The sequence below is a fragment of the Nothobranchius furzeri genome, chromosome 14, assembly GCF_043380555.1.
Source record: "Nothobranchius furzeri strain GRZ-AD chromosome 14, NfurGRZ-RIMD1, whole genome shotgun sequence".
Taxonomy (NCBI): Eukaryota; Metazoa; Chordata; class Actinopteri; order Cyprinodontiformes; family Nothobranchiidae; genus Nothobranchius; species Nothobranchius furzeri.
The window spans coordinates 38,329,190-38,350,679 of NC_091754.1; the positions used below are offsets into that span (position 1 = coordinate 38,329,190).

General features: G+C 42.8%; 1 protein-coding gene and 2 non-coding genes across 3 annotated transcripts; 1 reads left to right on the plus strand and 2 right to left on the minus strand.

Annotated features, from left to right (window-relative positions):
- Positions 1-55: 55 nt before the first annotated feature.
- Positions 56-10,913, plus strand: si:ch211-140m22.7 (protein bangles and beads). The gene is made up of 7 exons (XM_054746552.2): positions 56-189; positions 264-325; positions 1,127-1,229; positions 4,883-6,325; positions 10,241-10,304; positions 10,395-10,519; positions 10,650-10,913. Exons 2-7 carry the CDS (start codon positions 281-283, stop codon positions 10,679-10,681), a joined length of 1,812 nt encoding a protein of 603 aa, XP_054602527.1. The 5' UTR covers positions 56-189; positions 264-280; the 3' UTR covers positions 10,682-10,913.
- A 9,780-nt stretch (positions 10,914-20,693) lies between these two features.
- trnat-ugu (transfer RNA threonine (anticodon UGU)) lies at positions 20,694-20,766 on the minus strand. The gene has a single exon. It is a non-coding gene; the product is annotated as a tRNA-Thr (tRNA).
- A 243-nt stretch (positions 20,767-21,009) lies between these two features.
- trnat-agu (transfer RNA threonine (anticodon AGU)) lies at positions 21,010-21,083 on the minus strand. The gene has a single exon. It is a non-coding gene; the product is annotated as a tRNA-Thr (tRNA).
- Between the last annotated feature and the right edge of the window lie 407 nt (positions 21,084-21,490).

Genomic DNA, 21,490 nt, shown 5'->3' on the forward strand with positions numbered 1-21,490 from the left:
CGCGGGTGTGTGTTGGGGGCGTGACCGAGGCGTGTTACGTAAACGGCCCAACCAGTTCTGCTCTGTTTAGTGCCCCTGCATCACCAGCAGCTGATCCAACAGGATCCAGAACCCTTTGCTCTCACCAGGACACCCTCTCCTCTCCCCACCAACAAAGTGTTGCTCAGCTGCCTTGCTCTTCAGAACCGTGTAAGATTCTTCTTATATGCACTGCTGCAGATGTTCTGCTGTGTTGATTTATGTGGGTTTATTTTGATGTGTAGACTGGCTGCACAGCAGAATGGCGACCTCCCTGCTGAGGATGGGACGCTTGAGCCATGCTAAGGTAAAATATACCACTGCTGCATGCTGTGATTTTGGAACATCTTGTCTTTTGCTTTGACGCCCTAGCCTTCAGGATGAATCTATGGCTTCTGACAGTGAATGTTCATGACATGACATGTCAGGGGAAAGGAAAGCACATCATTGTTTGAGCTGCACGCCTGATGGAGCAGATTTAAACCAGACACGTAGGCCTCCAGCACTCACTGTGATGGAATTTGATTTTCTAGGTGTGTGTAGCTAGACTTTACTTCTGTACATAGCTCAGTTTTATGAAGCTGATCCCAGTTCACATCTTCTGGGAAAGACTGCATTTCCTATTTTTCCAATTTTTCCCATGACAGACAGTCTCACTCTGCAAAATCAGACATGACTAATCCATGCAGAGAAGACAAACATTAGGTATAAGCAAGATGCACAAAATACACTCAGTCTGACTTATTTCTGTTGCACAGCTTTGAAAATGAAACACAAGCTGTCTGTTCCTGCTCTGGTGAAGCCGGGAACAGCTGATGGAATGTGTTTCCTGAACACTAATAATTTGGGTCAGCTGCTAAAACAACAAACCTTGTTTGTTTTGTCTTTCTGGTGAGATGTCAGAACATTTTAGCATCAGCTTAGCTGGTTTTAGTAGATCAACTATAATGAGGCAAATGCAAAATCAGCTGATCGAATTAGGAAACCAATTAACTGGTCTGGTTCTACTTGATAAAGCTAACAGGTGTACAGGTGAGGATGATTATACCGGTTAGACTCACCTGTTTACTTGTATGGCGTGTGTGTGCGCGCATGTGTGTGTTGTCAGTGTTTACAGGCCGAGAGCTGGATGACTCTGAGCAGAATGCCTCCAGCTGCAGCTTTGAGCTCAAAATCTGGACCGAAGAAGCCAGTCAGTACAGCCAACCCAGGTACGCCTGTGTGCCGATGCTGCTGTGTTGGGATGTTTAGCCTTTATCAAACTTGAACTGTGGTACAGCTCTGTTCCAGTGACATGCCTACATCTCCCAGGATGGATTAGATCAGTGCTCTTCAACCCTGGTCTCAGAGAGCCGCTATCTAGCTTGTTTTAGTGGTTTCTCTGCTCCTACACTCTGATTTGAGGTGATTAACAGGTTTCTGCAGTGCCGGATGGGCTGCTAAACAGGTGTGTTGGAGCAGGAAACATGTTGGGTAGGGGGATCTCAAGGACCTGGATTGGAGAGTACTGAGACATTCCTGATAAAGAACATTAGGGATCTGTATTGGTGAAACTCTGGCGATACAATATGTCACGTTGTATTGCGATACATTCAGCCAGACGATATTAGTGACTCTTTTAGGAAAATTTAATAAACAGTCCAAACTGATACGTAATGCATTTAACCCTTAAATTCCTAGGTTTCTCTCTGAGAAAGGTAAATCACCTACAGATGAACCTTAACCTCACCTTAACCTGCTGTATGCTAGAAGAAGAAGAAACAATCTTTTCTTTAGCGCCTCTCAAGATGAGGCGCTAACGAAAAACAAAAAATTTGAAATATAAAAAAGAATTTAGAAAAAAAAGAGAGAGAGAGAGAGAGAGAGAGAGAGAGAGAGAGAGAGAGAGAGAGAGAGAGAGAGAGAGAGAGAGAGAGAGAGAGAGAGAGAGAGAGAGAGAGAGAGAGAGAGAGAGAGAGAGAGAGAGAGAGAGAGAGAGAGAGAGAGAGAGAGAGAGAGAGAGAGAGAGAGAGAGAGAGAGAGAGAGATGAGTTTTCAGCTGCTTTTTAAAGGAGACCACTGAGTCCCCTGATCCCAGGCTCAGGGGGAGAGAGGTCCAGTGTCTGGGGGCCGCAGATCTGTCACCTTTGACCTTTAGCCTGGTGCAGCACAACCAGTATGCTTTGGTCACTGGACCTCAGGGACCTGCTGGGGGTGTAGGGACTAAGAAGATCACCAATGTAAGATGGTGCTTGTCCATGTAAGGCCCTATAGACCAGAACCAGGATCTTGAAATGAGCCCTGAAGTTGACTGGCAGCCAGTGAAGCTGGAGGAGAAGCGGGGTGATGTGGGTGTGTTTGGAGGACTCGGTCAGAAGCCGAGCACAGGCATTCTGAACCACCTGTAGACGGTTCAGGGAGGTTCTGCTCAGACACGTGAAAAGAGAGCTACAGTAGTCTAAGCGTGAGGAGATGAAGGTGTGGAGAACTGTCTCAAGTTCAGAGCGAGACAGAATGGGACTCAGCTTAGTAATGTTCCTGAGATGGAAGAAGGAAGAGCGAACAAGAGAACTGACATGAGAATCCAAGGTGAGAGCTGGGTCAAAGGTCACACCAAGATTCCTGACAGAGGGTTTGGTGTGAGAAGCGAGCTGACCAAGAGAGTCTCTGACTTTGGGAACCAGCTTGTCTGGGGCACAGATGAGGATCTCAGTCTTATCTTCATTCAGCTAAAGAAAGCTCCCACCATCCAGGTTTGAATAGTCTCTAAACAGGTGTATAACAGCTGCAGCTTAGACATCTCATGGGGCTTAAAGGAGATGTACAGTTGGATGTCATCTGCATAAAGATGGTAGGAGATTCCTTTGAAGGAGCTCAGGATGTGCTGAAGAGGAAGCAGATAGAGGAGGAAGAGCAGAGGCCCCAGCACAGAACCTTGCGGGACACCATGGGTAAGGGAGGTGGTGGAGGACCTAAACTTGGAGACGGCCACAGAAAAGGAGCTCTCAGAAAGATCAAAGGAGAACCACTTCAGAGTAGTTCCTGATAGGCCTACCCAGTCTCTCAGCCTCTCCAGTAGCAGGTGATGGTCAACCGTGTCAAAGGCTGCAGTCAGGTCCAGCAGGACCAGAACAGAACAGTCCCCTGTGGGTCAGAAGGTCATCAGAGACCCTAAGAAGAGCTGTTTCAGTAGAATGAGCTCTACGAAAACATGACTGAAGCTGTCATGGAGAGAGGGGTCAAGACTCGGTTTTTTTAAGAAGCGGGTGGGTTACAATGTTCTTAAAGTAAGCAGGGACCTGACCAGAAACCAGAGAAGCATTAATTATAGAGAGCACGCTGGGACCGATGGACTGAAAAGCACTTTTAAACAAAGTTGAGGGTAAGATGTGGAGGGGGCATGCAGAGGTCTTCATAGAGTTAACTGTCTTTTGTACGTTCTTGCTGTGTTTGTCTTCAAATTCCATTTTTGATTATTTTTTAAACACATAATCGGCTGTCCTCTCCCCTCCCTGATGGACATTTATTCCTCCCGCTGCCTCAGTAGGGCAGCAAACATCATCAAGGATAGCTCCCACCCTGGCTTCAACATGTTCAGACTGCTTCCCTCAGGGAAGCGCTACAGGTGCATTAATACAAAAACCCACAATCAAAAACAGTTTCTTCCCCAAAGCAATAACCACCCTGAACTCACACATGCACCGATAACACAGCCCCCCACTTCCCACTGCCTCTATTGACCACCATTATCTATTTATACCAATTTTATATGCAATAATTTATACATAACACTATAACTGTCCATATGTACATAGCACTGCAGAACTGCCCCCCCCCCCCTCCCCAGTATGTTTTTTTACACTGAGTAGGAATTGCTCTGTATCTCACTTTACATCTGTATAGTGACAATAAAGGCATTCTATTCTATTCTATTCTATTCTATTCTATTCTATTCTATAAGGTTTTTCTTTACCTTGCTGACGTTTCGTTTGCGGCTGCAAACATCCTCAGAGCTGACGCTGATGGTGGCGTCACTTCCTACTACGTTTATCCGCGGGCAGCAGAGGACGTTGTTGCCCTCTGCTGCCCGCTCTCCCCTCTCCAATGATGCAGTCCCATGCACGATCTAATTTGTAGACCCCATCGTCTCTGTTCATGGTCCCACATCCACGTCTCCTTATATGGATAGCTTCTTTTATCCATATTTTGTATTTCTGTTGTTCGGTGTTTATGATCCTTGTGTTGTCCCAGTCCATTATATGGTTTTCTCTTGTGCAGTGGTCTGTTACGGCTTTTGCTGCTGTTGTGTGTCTTCGACTTTCTCACACTCCTGTCTATGTTCTATTGTTCATGTTGAGTTGGGCAGCAGAGGGCAACAACGTCCTCTGCTGCCCGCGGATAAATGGAATAGGAAGTGACGCCACCTTCAGCGTCAGCTCTGAGGATGTCTGGCTGAGGTTGCCCACAAACGAAACATCAGCAAGGTAAAGAAAAAAACGTATCTGTGTTTAAAACAGAACCAAAAATGGAAATAGAGTTAACTAGTTTGGTTAGTTCAGGCACAGAAACATACTATGCAATGCTTCGGTTTGCTACATAGAAAGTCACATTATACCACTTTGACCAGGTTCTGCTAACAGTGTTAAGAGTCAATAATAATTGGATTAAGATGCACTAACAAAAGAAAGTTGGTCTAAAATAAAAATGCTATGTTAGAATACATTGCTGGACTTTACAAGAGCCCATTTTCTCTTGCATATCTAGTCCATTTTGATTGTTTCTCATGGTTTTCTATGTTTCTGTTCAATATTTTGCCATTCAATTATACCTAAAAGAACATAATAAATAAATAATTCTGTCTGCTTGCCTTCCTCCTTCGTCCTAGACAAAAAACAGCCAAAAACATACTTCGATATAGAAAAACTCGTTCAGCACAAACCATACAAGTTTCCCAAGAAGGACATTAGTTCTCCGGCAGCCTCCACCACAGCAGCAAAAGCTGCAGTTAGAGCCCCCGTTTCATCTGTAACCAAGCCTAAAATCCATGCTGCTGCACCTGCGGTTGTGGTGTCCACCTCTGACATCAAGGCTCCCACCCCAGTGATAGAAGTCACTCCTACTGTCAATGCTGTCAATGAGCCCGCTTCAGCAGCTGAAGCAAAAACAGCAGTGGAAGCCATCCCTGTGGCTGAAGGTGTTTTAGAATCTAAGCCAGTTGGGTCATCTGACCCGGTTAGTGAAGTTGCACCCACTGCTGAGTCAACCAAAGCTGTCGTTGAAGCTGTTGAAGATTCATCTGTGGAAACAGCTTCTTCTACAGTGTCTGATGCTGAATCAGCAATAGATCCCACTCTTGATACAGAAACTAAGCCAACAGCAGAAGCTGCTGCTAAAGTTCCAGTTGAAGAAATTGTAGAGGATCTGCCCAAACAAGCTCTTTTCGAGACTTTAACAAGTAACACAGTGGAAGTTGCTCCTGGAAGAGTAGCCCCAGAGCCCCCCACTGTAGAGGTGGACCCAGTGCTGGTGGCTGAAGTTGCTCCTGCAGAGGTGATCGCAGAGCCCACAATTAAAGAAGCTCCAGAACCTGTAGCTGAAGCTGCACTCATTGTTGAAACTGCTTTTGAAGATTCAATTCCTGAACCCGTTGCCAAAGATGCTTCTATAGAGGTGACCACAGAGCTGAAGGCTGAAGCTGCCCTGGAGCCTATGGCTGAAGTGGATGTGGCCCTAGAACCCATAGCTGAAGCTGTACCTGTTGAGGTGATCACAGAACCCACAGATGAAGCTGCACCTGTAGAGAAGACCACAGAACCCATAGATGAAGCTGCACCTGTAGAGATGACCACAGAACCCATAGATGAAGCTGCACCTGTAGAGAAGACCACAGAACCCATAGATGAAGCTGCACCTGTAGAGATGACCACAGAACCCATAGATGAAGCTGCACCTGTAGAGATGACTACAAAACCCATAGATGAAGCTGCACCTGTAGAGATGACTACAGAACCCATAGATGAAGCTGCACCTGTAGAGATGACCACAGAACCCATAGATGAAGCTGCACCTGTAGAGATGACCACAGAACCCATAGATGAAGCTGCACCTGTAGAGATGACTACAGAACCCATAGATGAAGCTGCCCAGGAGCCCGTGACTGAAGCAGCTCCAGTAGACGGAACCCCTGAGTCCTTGCCTGAAGCTTCCACCACTGGCAAGAGTGCAGAGGAGCTGATTGAACCTGTCCCGATCTCAGCTGAGGCTGCAGAAGAGGAGCTGCAAGGGGAGGCTACCACTGAACCGGTTCAACCAGTTGAACCATCTGAGGGTACACATCATAACGCCCACACCTCCAAACCTTCCTACTGTCCCTGCTGTCTGCCAGACTTTTTTTCCATTACCACTTACCCCCAAATTCCACTACCTCCGCTCCGCTCCGCTCCGACATGAACGCCGGAGCAAAATCGGTCCCGTTGTAGTCAATCAGAGGAATTCCACTACTGCGGCCGTGCTCCGGCAGTGCGGCGCAGTGCGCCGCCCTCTGTTCCGGCGTCCGGCAAAAATAGAATCGATCCTATTTTTGCCGGACGCCGGAGCACCTCCGCAGTAAATGGACAGAAATCACAACAGCCCAACAGGAAAAGGAGCAAGCACAACTTCCGTTTTTCACAATAAATCGATAAACAAAAGGCGTTTTTTGTTTCATATGCACAGGTTTAACAACTTTTAACAACTATCAATGGCGGCTGAAGTTTAAATGCACAAAAGTAAGCCATAAATACAGTTTCTACTATCAAAGTAGTCACACTTTGTTGATCCAAACACTGCTGATCTCTCAACACAAATGATGGGCAGATTAAACAGTTCATTTCGATGCTTCTCCCACACAACGGGTGTTTGGATCTAACTTCCGCGTTTATTGCTCGGACTGTATCGCAAGATCTCGAAAATCCCGCGCATGCTTGTTTGCCCACCTCAGGTCTCCGCACCGGAGCGAAGCCGTTGTAGAGCGGGTACCAGTAAAAATTGAGTTCGGAAGCGAGCGGCTGCGGAAGGCGGGGGCGGACCGGAGCGGAGCGGAGGTAGTGGAATTTGGGGGTTACACGACAACAGTAGTACATTTGCCTTTGAAGTAAGGAACGTAACACACACTTATTTGAAACCTTACAATTTGTTTTCAACACTCCCTTTGTGTTGTTTGTAAGTGTAAGATCAAAGCACTACCCCTTTCCTGCTCTACCCCACCTTTTAGCCATGCCATCTTTGCTGCAGCTTGAATGCAGCTGGTTGTCCTTTGCGTTTGTTCCTTTTTAGCTATTTCTGTATGGTTCACAACTTCCTGTCACAGCACTGTGGTTCTAGACTTGACTGGCATTATGTCTGGGACATGCTTTGGTACTAACGTCTCCTGGTTGAGAATGTGTTTCCTTGTGTTACTAATTTTTCATACCTGCAGAAATTCGGTACTTCTTCTTGCGGTCCTTGTAGAATTTCTATGATTTCATTTTCTGAAATCATAGAAATTAATTCTAGAGATGTTTACCCAATGACATTCCCAACACACATAAGATACACTGCTCCAACATCGAAAGTAGACCTGAAGCACTTGGACTTCTGTAAACCATAGTTTAGTTGTTGGGAAAGGGTAATACTCAGATTTCATTCATGCCCTGTCTTTGGATCTTCTCAGTGATGTGTGGAAGATGCGTGAGATGTGTGATGTAACCAAACCAGTTAGAAATGTGTTCTCTGGTGTTGAATATCTTAGGGTTGTACAGAAATCCACTGGTGCTCTTTGGCTACCACACTATTGACTAGCTGCACATGGGTGACAAATTAACTATGATTTAATGTCAGACTCACCCCTTCTTTCCACGGGAGCCGTCAGCAGCACGTTACTGCAGCAGCACGTCTTGCTCGCGTAAGCTGCTGCTTGGCCCATCCCACGAGACGCGAAGCAGCAGGGCAGCAGCTGTCACCGACAGAGCACGAAGTCACACGAGTGACTTTGTCAGTAAACACAACAACAAGCAGGAGAAAACTACAACATGACTCCAAAATGTTTGTGTTTTATGTTCTGTCCGTTTTATAATCGCCAATACGGACCTGAAAAACAAAGGAGACCGCTAGCTAGGTGATAACTTCTCACGGGGCCGCACAGTTAGCAACTTTTTTTAAAGTAAAGCAACCGGAAGGCAGTACGTTTCTTTATTCTGAAAATCTCGGGAAGCTTTGCTCCGTTTCCGTGTCCGATTTCCTGTCTTTCCTTCCCCAAAAATGTCGAACTTGACCCGTTTCAGAGGCATCGCGCGTAGAAAATAGAACCGGCGCGTAAAGGCCGCGACATGCTGCTCCTGAGACGCGGCCGACTCGCGCTGCTGACGGCTCCAGTGGAAAAGGTTCTGTTGACCACAGCGGTTCCTATCAGCAGCTATGACGTGCTGCTGCAGTAACGTGCTGCTGACGGCTCCGGTGGAAAGAAGGGGTCAGGGATTGAGGTGTAATGCATTGGTTCATCAAAGGGTCTGGACCTAGTTGTCTTCACTGAAGGACAGATGATTTGGGTTGTTGACATGTTGGAAGACGAGCTGTTGCCCAGACGTTCAGTTGACTTTTTTAAGGTGTTTTTTTTTTCTTTCAGGGTCTTCGTGTGCCCTCTGTTCTGTCTGTTCCCTTCTTTCAGAATTACTGGGAAAATTCTCGGGAGGACTGTTCGGCTCTTTAGTCTTTGATCTCAAGTGCTGACACTTGTCCCAAAAATACAACAAGGCAGTGTCTGCGAGTGGGATACTGCTGGATTCACTTTCCAACAACAGAAGAAGGCTGGAACTCCTAGTCTATTTTTTATCCAGGTTGAAATCGACAGGCTTTCTTTTCTCACACTTGCACATCATTCCTAGTGTGTAAAACCTCCTCAGTTGTTCAGAAAATGGTGAGCCAAAAGCTTTTCTTTCTGTCCACCTGAGCTTTTGTTTCCTGAAGACATTTCATCTCTTGCTCTAAAAGTTTCTTAAGTTCTGATTGTAGTTTGAGAGTTCAGAGTTCATAGGGTGTCTTTGATGTCACAAGATTAAATGTCAGAGCCGACCTGTCCCTCCTGTGAGCCGTTGAGGTTGTTTCACTTGACACTCGCTGATGTGAGGTGTTGCACGAACACGTTTCAAAATACTGAAACTGGGAGGAAGAGCCAAAGGAACATTTTATGTTTTATATTAAACGCTAGTTCACCTGTTTGGTGCTGGTTTTCCTGAGTTTTTTTGTTTGTTTTAGTTAAACTTCTTTCTTCAAAAATGTTTCTCAATGTAGTGTCCCCTATCTTATAGATGTAGGTGTATATCTGAGTGTTGACCCGAGGAGCTGGTTCTCCTATCCTTATGACTGAGGAGAGGTCACTTACCTAACCCTAACCCATGAACGCTCGTCTCTTTACTTCTCACCACTCAGGTCATGTGTGGGTCATTTATCCTTTGGTCCCAACAGTCACAGATCGTTCTAGAATACTGTGCTTGTTAATTTCAGTGGTACCAACCATCCCGTGCAGAAGCCGTTGGAATATCATCACATTATTACAATACTCATGCATTCATCACAACCCTTGTAATTTAGTGTCTCTCATGTCAACCGCACTCCAAATGAAAAGGCATTTAAGATGCATGTTGTCCAAAAGAACCGGTTCATCTGTCTTGAAGAGGGACTTCAAAGTTGTGGTTGTCTTCTTAAGAAGGATAACTGAGTGATCCGTAGAGAGAGTTAAACCTTCCACTACATTTCCAGCACTGATCTCTTTAACTTGAGCTCTTTAAGGTCTAGACGCAAAGTGTAGCTCCTTAGCTTTGACCGTGGCTACTCAGTGGGAACACTTGGACCAGACCCAAGAGCCTTGGCATCTTAAGCAAACATGTCTGTTGTGTTTTGGAACAGGTCTTATTCTAATTGGCTGAAATCCCCTGAGTAGCCTACACATAAGGCATTTGTAGATTTCTTATATGCCTTCAGGTTGAATTTCTTTCGTCACCCATCTATATGTGTTACAGCAGCACTGTAAATCTTTACTGTGACCTCTCTGAACTGTCTCCTACTCTCTCTCTCACATCTCCCTTCTGTAGATGGCTGTCTACCACTCCCAGGTGCTGTTTGTGCATGTTGGCTACAGTTGGACTGTATTTCAAGTGTGATTCCTGGTGTGTGTGGGCATTCTGGTGAAGGACTGTTTGTTGATTAATTTTCTTTTTATGACGCTCAGCTCAAATGGACCCCATTCAGAAGCTGTTCCTGGACTCCATACGGCAGTACTCCACTAAAAGCCTGTAAATGTCTCCACCCCAGCCCAAATGTTACTTCTGATATCCATGAAATCAAATAAAACACTGACTGTTGTGTGATCCATTCTTGCTAAGGTCGACTGGGGGTCTGGTTGATGCTGGCTCAGAGTATGAGAAGGCTTTGGCAGAGGAGATAGCAAAGCTTCAGAGGCTGTATGGTGGAGGAGACCTAACGTCATTCCCTGAGTTCAAGTTTACAGGTGAGACCCTTATCACAGTAACGCCTATGTTAATGTAAGTGGTTAATGTGTGATGTGGGTCTAGATATTGATTTAATTATCAAAGAATTTGAAGACCAGAGAAGATAATAAATCTACCTTTGTCTTGTAGAACCCCAGTTGGACGAAGTTTCCCCAAAGTGAACGTCTGAATTTTTCAACTCAAACTTCTTTTTTACCTTTTTTTGTACTTCTCTTTTGTATAGTGGAACAGATGTGTGACACTGAAGTCTTTCCTCTAGTTTTGTGTGCTGAGTTATTGTTCATTTTTAAACCGGAGCTAGTGTAATATGTGCATAAAGACACTTTAGCTGTGAATTAAACTTAATTGTAGTTGACTTAACCGAAGAAAACCAATAAACTTCACTTGAAATCAGTTGGCATGTTCTCCTGTCTTTCTGTCTCATGTGTGACGTACCCAAAGGTTAATTATTCACATCAAAATGACCAGAAATTAACTCAATTTCCAGACACAAGCCGCGCCACACATCCAGGGACGCATTACATCTGTCTAGCCTCCAAACAAGAAAAGCAAGGATCTACGACCTCGCAACCAAATAAGTTGGCCATAATAGGTGCTTTTCCTGAATTCCATTATCTTTACGGAAGACGAGGCCCATGCAGAAGACAAGACTTTCTGCACTTTCACTCTGAATAAAGTTCATCTTCTTTGAATCATAAATGACTTTACAACTTTACAGGTTGATATAATCAAATGTATGTGTGAATGAAAAAGATGTTTAAATCCCAAAGTGTTTGAATAATGTGTTAAACTGAATATTTTTTCCTGCAATGGTTCATTTCAGATTTTAAACTACACCAGATCAGTATCTGTTGATTTAACAATTTAATCTCAGTATTTTCACACCTCGTAGTAACTGTTGAATGTTTTAACAGTCACTTCACATAACTGTTAACATTATCACTTCACCCTCTCTGAGTATCTGAGTGAAGGAGTAATTTCTGAGGTAATTTGGTAACGCCCTTTTAAACGTGTCAAAGTCTGATTTGTCAGATTTGTAAGCAACATTTGATAAATACAGGAATCACTTCCTGATTCCTCAGTCTTCACCTTTCACTCGATAAGGCGAACTGGGTGAACAAGTATTTTGAGACCATCCTCTCGTGACCCCAAGGTCAAAGAATCTCTGCAACGCTTGCAAGTGATAACAGACACAACGACTCTTGTAAGATTCCCTCGACACCTCAGACATTCTAACCTGCAGTCCCTGGTCAGGGCTGCCTTAACCAGCTGATAGGCCCCGGGGCAAGGAGGCTCAGTAGGCCCCCACGACCCTTAAAATTTCCTACACACACACACACACACACACACACACACACACACACACACACACACACACACAGTCAGGTCCATAAATATTGGGACATCGACACAATGCTAACATTTTTGGCTCTATACACCACCACAATGGATATCAAATGAAACGAACAACATGTGCTTTAACTGCAGACTGTCAGCTTTTATTTGAGGGTATATACATCCGAATCAGGTGAACGGTGTAGGAATTACAACAGTTTGCATATGTGCCTCCCACTTGTTAACGGACCTAAAGTAATGGGATGGAATAAGAACCATAAATCAAACTTATACATTTCAATACTTGGTTGCAAATCCTTTGCAGTCAATTGCAGCCTGAAGTCTGGAACACATAGACATCACCAGATGTTGGGTTTCATCCCTGGTGATGCTCTGCCAGGCCTCTACTGCAACAGCCTTCAGTTCCTGCTTGATCCTGGGGCGTTTCCCTTCAGTTTTGTCTTCAGCAAGTGAAATGCATGCTCAATTGGATTCAGGTCAGGTGACTGACTTGGCCGTTGCAAAACAGTTCACTTCTTTCCCTTCAAAAACTCTTTGGTTGCTTTTGCAGTATGCTTTGGGTCATTGTCCATCTGCACTGTGAAGTGCCGTCCAATGAGTTCTGAGGCATCTGGCTGAATATGAGTGGATAATATTGCCAGAAACACTTCAGAATTCATCGTGCTGCTTTTGTCAGCAGTCACATCATCAATAAATACAAGAGAACCAGTTCCACTGGCAGCCATACATGCCCACGCCATGACACTTCCAGCACCATGCTTCACTGATGAGGTGGTATGCTTAGGATCATGAGCAGTTCCTTTCAGTCTCCATACTCTTCTCTTCCCATCACTCTGGTACAAGTTGATCTTGGTCTCATCTGTCCGTAGGATGTTGTTCCAGAACTGTGAAGGCTTTTTAGATGTTGTTTGGCAAACTAATCTGACCTTCCTGTTTTTGGGGCTCACCAATGGTTTACGTCTTGTGGTGAACCCTCTGTATTCACACTGGTGGAGTCTTCTCTTGATTGTTGACTTTGACACAGATACACCTGCGTCCTGGAGAGTGTTCTTGATCAGGCCAACTGTTGTGAAGGGTGTTTTCTTCACCAGGGAATGGATTCTTTGGTCATCCACCACAGTTGTTTTCCGTGGTCTTCCGGGTCTTTTGGTGTTGCTGAGCTCCCAAACTGTTGTTTTGGCCACGCCTAAGGTTTTTGCTATCTCTCTGATAGGTTTCTTTTGTTTTTTCAGCCTAATGATGGCTTGCTTCACTGATAGTGACAGCTCTTTGGATGTCATCTTGACAGTTGACAGCAACAGAATCCAAATGCAAATTGCACACTTGAAATTAACTCTGGACCTTTTATCTGCTCATTGTAATTGGGATAATGAGGGAATAACACACACCTGGCCATGGAACAGCTGAGAAGCCAATTGTCCCATTACTTTTGGTCCCTTAACAAGTGGGAGGGACATATATATATATGTATGTATATATATATATATATATATATATATATATATATATATATATATATATATATATATATATATATATATATATATATATATATATATATATACATCTATACTCGTGGTTTTTGGGGCAGTAATCCCCAAACTGGACGAGGGGCTAAAGCAGATCCCAGGAAAAACATTAGACATCTCAGTTCAGAAAAGTGCAGTTCTAGGATGAACTAAGATGCTGCACAGGACTCTCAAGCTCCCAGGCCTCTGGTAGGGGACCCAAGCTTGATAGATAAGTAATATGCTAACAATTGAAAATACAATATTAAAGCCAACATATCTATTTGAAAATTTTATTAAACACCATGAAGCATTTAACAAAATGGTGGGACATTACCACCATCACCTCTGCACAAAAATCAAACAGTGATAACAGCAGAAACAAAGAACAGCAAACAGGTCAGTGCAAGGACCTTCTCTTTAAATAACAAAACTTAGGACACACACACACACACACACACACACACACACACACACACACACACACACACACACACACACACACACACACACACACTCCTTTCAGCACCAAGGACAGCAAGATGGCCAATGTGTCAGCAAGTGCTTATTGATTTACATTTAAAGATGATCTGCAGTCAAATTTAGTCTAAAAAAATCTCACATTTCTCTTAAATCAGTGAAAAGCTACAGTAATTTCAAATGTGTGCTACTGGAAAGCAGTAAACAAAGACCTGAACACTTAAAAGTGCTTTCGTCTGGTCTTTTTTGTAGCAAAAGCTGTGTTAATGTCCTTAAAATCCAAATCTGGAAGAATGTCATGCTCAGTGGACATCAGAGTGAGGTTACTGACTATCTTGCTGCATGCTTGAGCACAGTCTATTTTTCACCAAGTCCAGCTGGGAGAAGGATCGCTCTCCACTTGCACTGGACACCAGCAAAGTCAGGAATAGCCTTAGAGTAATGTCTGTGTTTGGAAACAGTGTGGAGGTTCCATTGTCTTAAAAATTTTTAGTAACTCCACTGCCGACATGTTGCTCATTTTTTACAAACTCACTGAACTGGACCACCTCCTCCATAAAGTCCTCTTCTAAATCACAACTGTATTTCCTCTGCAAGTTCAATGCTTTTAACTGGAGGTTTTCAGGAGAAATCAAGTTGAGTTTGTTCAAAAAGCCAAAATGGTCATGATTGGAATCTTCTGTCTGGTTGGAATCTCTGTCTAGTTCTGACACTAACCGGTCAATGATGCCGACGTACACACACACACACACACACACACACACACACACACACACACACACACACACACACACACACAGAGAGAGAGAGAACCGTCTACTACCTGAAAGCTCGCACTCAGGCTCAGATGACTCATCAGCCTATTTTTTTCTTTTTTTCTTCCGTTGTGTATCTGCATTGTACTCTTCAGACACAGAAGGGGACGTCTTCCTTGCAGATGTCTCAAAGATGTCAAACTGATCCCGCAGGCCTGCTATGTAGTTACGCAATGACTGGACCAGATCCACAGCATTGCAAAGGTCCAGCTCTATTGCTTGTAGTGTGGTACTCACACCCTGGAAACGCTGCAGGATGGCATTCCACATGTTGCTCATGAATGCAATTTCCAGTTTGTTCATCTTTTTGTGAAGTGTTTTTGCTTTTTATCTTGTGCTCAAACTTTGATGTTCGTCATCTGCAATGTTGACTATTTCCTGCTGGATTCCAGCATAATTCTGACACAGGGCTTTGGCTGCAACAGCATGTGATGACCATCTTGTATCAGAAAGCCATTTCAAAGTCTCTATTCTTTGATTGTCATTGGGCTGCAAGCCTGCTCTGATCATCTGCTGTTGAACAGAGTTTGAACAAAACTGAAAAAATGTTCAGTTTCCTCACAGCAGTTGACATTATTAACACCCACCAGGTTTAGGGTATGTGCAGCACAGGGAACCTTCATGATGCTACAGTACCCACTCTGCCAATGTGCTGACCTCTTTGATGTGGGCCTGCACAACTTTGTAGGCTCCTGGCATGTTGCTAGCATTGTCATAGTACTGTCCTCTGCAGTTTTTCATTTCAATGCCCATCTCTTTTAAAACAATCACAACTGAATTGAACAGTGCTTCTCCTGTATAGCTTTCAGTGGGGAGGAATTTTACAAACACTCCTCTATACAGCCCTCTGGCGGCACATTTCGCAGAATGAAAGTCAGCTGGTCAACATGTGTGATATCAGGTGTGGAGTCTGCACTGATAGAAAAGTACTTTACAAGTTTCACTCACCCGATAATTTCATCCAGCACTGTTTGTTCCATCATCTGTATGAATTCCTCACACACATTCAGGGAGAGGTAGGATGGATTTCCTTGGCCAGCATTTCCATATTTTTCAATATGAGCTTTTAAAAAAGGATCATACTGACTGATCAGCTCCATGCAGCCTAATAAATGCCATTATTAATATCTCCAAACCTGTGACATTCCCCCCTAAAAGCAAGTCCCCGTTCTGTCAAATATTTAACCACTGTAACAACCCTCTGCAGAACCTGTGTCCAGTATCAATCAATCAATCAGATTTATTTATAAAGCGCTTTTCAAACAAAGTGCTACTCAAAGTGCTTTACAAAATGACCCCAGATTCCCATAACAGGTTAAAAACATTAACAGACATATGCAAACACACACACACACACACACACACACACACACACACACACACACACACACACACACACACACACACACACACACACACACACACACACACACACAAACACACACACACACACACACACACACAAACACACGCCAAGTAAAAATTATATTTTTCACATTCATCATGAAACTACTTTTTTTTTCAGTTCTGAATCCACTGTTCCAAGGCTGGATGCGTTATTATTATATGAAGCCATGGCTTTCCTGTGGCTGTTTGAACCTTAATGTTCTGCTTTACGTTCACTGGCATGCTTCCAATCTGAGTACCCACTGACAAATGCAGAACTTTTCTTGCCGTCTCCAAATATTTTGCATGAAAAACAGAATACAGTTCCTTTAAGAGGTGAATGGCATAACCGTTTTCATTCCACAAGCTCCCCGTTGTTAAGCTTGCAGGTTGAAATGGCTTTTAGAGAAAACCCTTTTACGTTATTTATACTGCCTCTCAGATGCAAAAAAAGTCAACATCTTTGTAGGAGCCATATGTGTCTTTTCTTTTTGCGCACTTGAGAGGAGGCTTTGCCTCATGTTATTGGTTAATTGCTTGTGGAAGCACCAGCCTACTTAAGCCAACACAGATTGGACTCAGGTGTTGCTGGATGGGACAAACGGTTTTTTATTGTGTGGCGAGGACTGTGGCTGTGTGTAACGGACTCTGCGGATTGTCTTTGGGGCAAGTAACGCATTCACTGAAACCCACTTTAACTGCTGTAAATGGATCATGGACATTCTGGAACAAGACAAATTAATAAACATCATCAGAAATAAACACAAGCTGCAATTCTTTTAAACACACGTAAAGACCACCACCCGCAACAGTAACCAGTAGTGCCAGTGTTTGGGGCATTGGTATTACAATCTTTGTTTTGACACTGTTGTAGTGGTGTGCATCTCTACCTGCCTCACGATTCGATCCGATTCCGATTATCTGCCTAAAGATTCGATTTGAGTCTGAAATGCATCACGATTCTTCACACAAAAATTTTCATTACTTAATAAAAGCAGTAGAATAGTTTTCAATTTCTTTTTGATTTCGAAATCCCTGAAAAACAGAACATTAATCTATTCACTATAGTGAGCAATGATGTTTAAAGTGTGCTGCCTATAATTACTTAAATAATATAAGAAATAATGTTTTTGGTAGAGCAGCTTTAAGACAGAATATTACTGAACTTAAAAATAGTAAACAAATACTGTGTTAAGTGATTCTTTCACATCCAGGATCCCAAAACCGAAATTAGCCCAGACATCCGATTTAAATGTAATGGGTACATCTTTGATTACTGGTAATGTTGGCCCTGTATCCCTGTCCGCCTTTTCTGTTTTAAATTGGCGCTAGGGCAACACAGTGTGCATGTCATTGCAACTCTGCCCCCAGAAGTAATTGTAAAACCTCAAAACTTTGTCCTTGCATAGACATAGACCAGGAGTCGGCAACCTGTTCCCATCAAAGAGCCATTATTACCCGTTTCCCACAGTAAAGAAAACACTGGGAGCCACAGCAGCCGCGGCGTTGTGGGCGGAGCCTACCCTCAGACAGCAGAGAGCTGCTTTAACCAATCACAACAGGTGACAGCAGCCGTTACCGGTCACTCGTGTACGTCAAAGTTATCTTTCATAAGACGATAATCAATAAAACGATTTATATAAAATGGATCCAGAAGTTGTAGCCCGTCTCTGCCTACAGTATTTTGATATTTTTCACCCTGTTGGTGGTTTTACTGAGCAGGTGCCACTTTTGTCATACGTTTCTTTTTAAAACATGTTTAGACTGTTCAGAATACAAATCCAGGCTCTGTCACTTTTGATTGTTGTAATTAAACTTTGTAGGTGGGGAAGGTCAGAAAAGGATCTGATCAATTTGTTTTTCCCTCATTTACAGTGACGGAGACAACGGCGCAGTGCGCCTGGCTCTGGTGTTAATCAAGTTTAATTTTATCTCTTTGGAACAATTTTCACAAGAAAACAAAACAGTTAAAAGCAGGGCTTGTGTTGTGTTGACCGGATAGTTCCCGTATTTGGCCGTTTATTTTGACGGAGAAAGAATAGAAAGAATTACCCCGACGCATGCAGGCGAACTGACACTTTATTCGTTTCGCACATCGCAGATGTAGCTAAATCACTCAAGAAAAGATTCCCATCTGAACATCTGAGCTGGACACTGCTCAGCGCAGCTCACTGTCAGCGTGTACTACATAAGGTACACAGCGAGCTGAAGATGTGGAGAGGGGCTTGGAGCGCGTCGCAGAACCAGAGCACATGCGGGAAGATTCCTCCGACTGAAGCGAGACTTGTCACTTAGAAAATGTTCCTGATTATGAAACGTTGGCTGAATAGCGCTTGTTCATGTCTCCAATGTGGCGACACATCCATGAGCCGTCTGAGGAGAGTCCCAGAATCTGACATCCTCGTCAGCTCAGAATGCGCCAATATGATTACGCACAAGCGTGACCCGTCAACCCGGTCTCACAGTAAGACGGGCCTGTTCAGGTTTACGCAGACAATCTTTACATTTAGAATTGGCATACAGATGTAAAATTAATGCAGTAAAATATAAAGCATTTTATTTAAATATCCATTCATTATTTTACAAGCACAGAGAGCCACATCAGATGGATTGAAGAGCCGCATTCGGCTCCAGAGCCGCGGTTGCCGACCCCCGACATAGACATAGGGAGAAAATCTCATTATGTCATGTTGCTGCATCGATGCGGAATCATGCACGGCTGAATCGCGATGCATCTTAGAATCGATCATTTTTCCCACCTCTACACTGTTGTGGTGCAACTTTTGACCAGAAAGAACGTACTTGTTCAGAGAAGGTATTTCCCCAGCAGCCCGGATCGTTACTGTGAGAAGAAAAAGAAAAGAACTGGATGAAAGTTTTTGCTAAGCAAATATCTAGACCTTGTAAAAAAATATATTAGTCTTAACTTTCTGAAACCCGCATTTGTATTTGGTGTGATGTAAAATTAAATTAAAAAAATCCTATCAGGTTTTCTAGATATAACTAAAAAGAGATGTTTTTACCTGAATTTGATATTAAATGTTTCTTAATTATAAAAAAAAACCTAAGGTCTACTTTGAAGAGAATAAAAACTTTTAGTGAAAGACACCAATGTGGACGCAGGGTCTCAGGAGCTTATTGGTAAAGCAATGCAGGCTACTGTAGTACTTCTAAATAAGATTTAGTTAAGACATGTCCCAGAAACGCAGATCATCTGTACATCAACTGTCGTGTTAACTATCTGATTATTTATGTTGCGGAATAATTGTGTTTCCACACAACTATTGTGTCATGAGCAACTATGAAGCACTGCTGAGATTTGAACCCAGGATCTCCTGTTTACAAGACAGGTGCTTTGGCCACTAAACTACTTCGCCTGTTGCAAAAACCAATTAGGACTATATCAGGCGTTTCTAACGTGAAAATCTTGACATTTTAGAAAGAGTAATTTATATTCTAGCTAAAGAAATTAATGTAGTACTTTTTGATCAAATTTTGTCATTACATGTAGCAGACATATCGTTTACCCGTGCTTTATTTAGCATGGTGGAAATATGACTGTCTAGGCACCGAACTTGATCTGCTTTCCCACAGCTATCTGTTTTATTTCAATTAACACAAAGGCACTGCTGGGATTTGAACACAGAATCATCCAGTTTACTAGACAGGCACTTTGACCAACTAAGCCACAGCACCTGCTGAGTAAGACAAATGGGACTGGATTAGGCGTTTCTTATGCGAAAATCTTGACATTTTAGAAAGAGTAATTTATCTTGATATTCTAGCTATAGAAAGTAATGTAGTACTTAAACAAATTATGTCATTACAGGTAGCAGACATCATTTACCTGTGCTTTACTAAGCATTGATCATCTGCACTTCAACTGTCCTGTTGATTATTTGATTGTTTTACATCACAGAATCATTGTGTTTCCACCATTGACATATATATGTTTCCACACCACTATTCAGTGAGAAACAACTCTTAGGCACTGCTGTTATTTGAACCCAGGATCTCCTGTTTACGAGATAGGTGCTTTGGCCACTAAGCTACAGCGCCTGTTGCAAAAGTTAAATGGGACTGGATTAGACTTTTCTTATGCCAAAATCTTGAAATTTTAGAAAGAGTTATTTGTCTTGATATCTAGCTAAAGAAATTAATGTATTGCTTTTGATCAAATTTTGTCATTACATGTAGCAGACATATTTACCTGTGCTTTATTTAGCACGTTCGAAATATGACTGTCTAGGCCCCGAGCTTGTTCTGCTTTCCCACAGCTATCTGTTTTATTTAAATAAACACAATGGCACTGCTGGGATTTGAACCCAGGATCTCCTGATTACTAGACAGGCACTTTGACCAGAGATGTTTTTTACCTAAATTCGATGTTAAATGTTGCTAAATAATAAAAAAAACAAGGTCTCCTTTGAACACAATAAAATGTTTAAGTGATGGACGCCAATGTGCACGCAGGGTCTCAGAAGTTCATTGGTTAACAATGCAGGCTACTGTGGTACTTATAAGTAAGATTGAGTTAAGACATGTAATTCAACTGTCATGTTAACCATCTGATAGTTAATGTCGCATAATTGTTTTTCTACACAACTTTTGAGTCAGAAATAACTCTGAGGCACTGCTGGGATTTGAACCCAGGATCTCTGGTTTACAAGACAGGTGCTTTGGCCACTAAGCTACAGCGCCTGTTGCAAAAACCAATCTGGACTAAATCAGGCGTTTCTAACGTGAAAATCTTGACATTTTTGAGTAATTTGTCTTTATATTCTAGCTAAAGAAATTAATGTAGAACTGAATCAAATTATATCATTACATGTAGCAGACATATCGTTTACCTGTGCTTTATTTAGCATGGTCGAAATATGACTGTCTAGGCCCCGAACTTGTTCTGCTTTCCCACAGCTATCTGTTTTATTTAAATAAACACAAAGGCACTGCTGGGATTTGAACCCAGGATCTCCTGTTTACTAGACAGGCACTTTGACCAACTAAGCCACAGCGCCTGCTGTAAATCAAGAAAAGAACTGGATAAACGTTTTAGCTAAGCAAATAACTAGACCTTGTAGAAAATTATACTAGTCTTAACTTCCTGAGACCCGAATTTGTATTTGGTGTGATGTAAAATAAAATAAAAAAACTGGTTTTCTAGATTAAACTAAAAAGAGATGTTTTTTTACCTAAATTCGATATTAAATGTTGCTAAATAATGAAAAAAACAAGGTCTCCTTTGAAGGCAATAAAAATTTTAAGTGATAGACGCCAATGTGCACGCAGGGTCTCAGAAGCTTATTGGTTAACAATGCAGGCTAGATTGAGTTAAGACTAGAGCTGAGGAAAATAATCAAATAATCGATGCATCGGGATGCGGACATAAACGATTCTGCATCGTAGAAAAGTACGCCATAATCGA